Raw genomic sequence first — 520 nt, 5'->3', positions numbered from 1 at the left:
CGCAACCCCACCAGCGGACATCTCAATTCGAATACAGGCGCTGTGAGGCGGGCACTGCAGGCAGCGCGAGGGTAACCAAAGCCCCGCCCCTCGGCTGTCTCCCTAGCAACGTCCGGTTCCCCAACCATTGCGCTGGTGCCCGACTGATTGGTTAACAGCCGCACGCGCGGAAATCTGCACGCCGAGTGCACCTGCGTGCCGAGTGCACCTGCGCGCCGAGTGCACCTGCGCGCGCGCGCAGTTCCAGAGCTTCTGGGGGGCTTGCGCTGGACGCGTCACGTGTTCGGACCCGGCTTCCGGTGAAAGGTCCGTTCGTCAATTTCTAGTAGTCGTTAACGGTTTGGGCCGTTGATGTTCCGGANNNNGGGCTCCGTGCTGACAACTCGGAGCCTGAGCCTGCTTTGTATTCTGTATCTCTCTCTCTCTCTCTCTCTCTCCCCCTCTCCCGCCCACACTGTCTCACAAAAATTAAAAAAATATATAGTAAAAAAAAAAAGAAAAGTTGTTTTTGACACTTTGG

The 520-nt window shown here is 57.4% G+C and overlaps 1 protein-coding gene across 1 annotated transcript in view; it reads left to right on the top strand.

Moving 5' to 3' along the window:
* The window catches only part of NHS (NHS actin remodeling regulator), an 86,925-nt gene extending 86,622 nt beyond the window's left edge, over positions 1–303 (top strand). Inside the window, 2 exon segments of the mRNA XM_077761694.1 lie at positions 38–71; positions 159–303. Coding sequence (XP_077617820.1) covers positions 38–71; positions 159–303 — 179 coding nt within the window.
* Positions 304–520: the final 217 nt, after the last annotated feature.

This window comes from Crocuta crocuta, unplaced genomic scaffold (assembly GCF_008692635.1).
Source record: "Crocuta crocuta isolate KB4526 unplaced genomic scaffold, BGI_CrCroc_1.0 scaffold657, whole genome shotgun sequence".
NCBI classification, from domain to species: domain Eukaryota; kingdom Metazoa; phylum Chordata; class Mammalia; order Carnivora; family Hyaenidae; genus Crocuta; species Crocuta crocuta.
The sequence above is the reverse complement of the archived record's forward strand: the minus strand, read 5'-3'. Positions and strand labels throughout refer to the sequence as shown.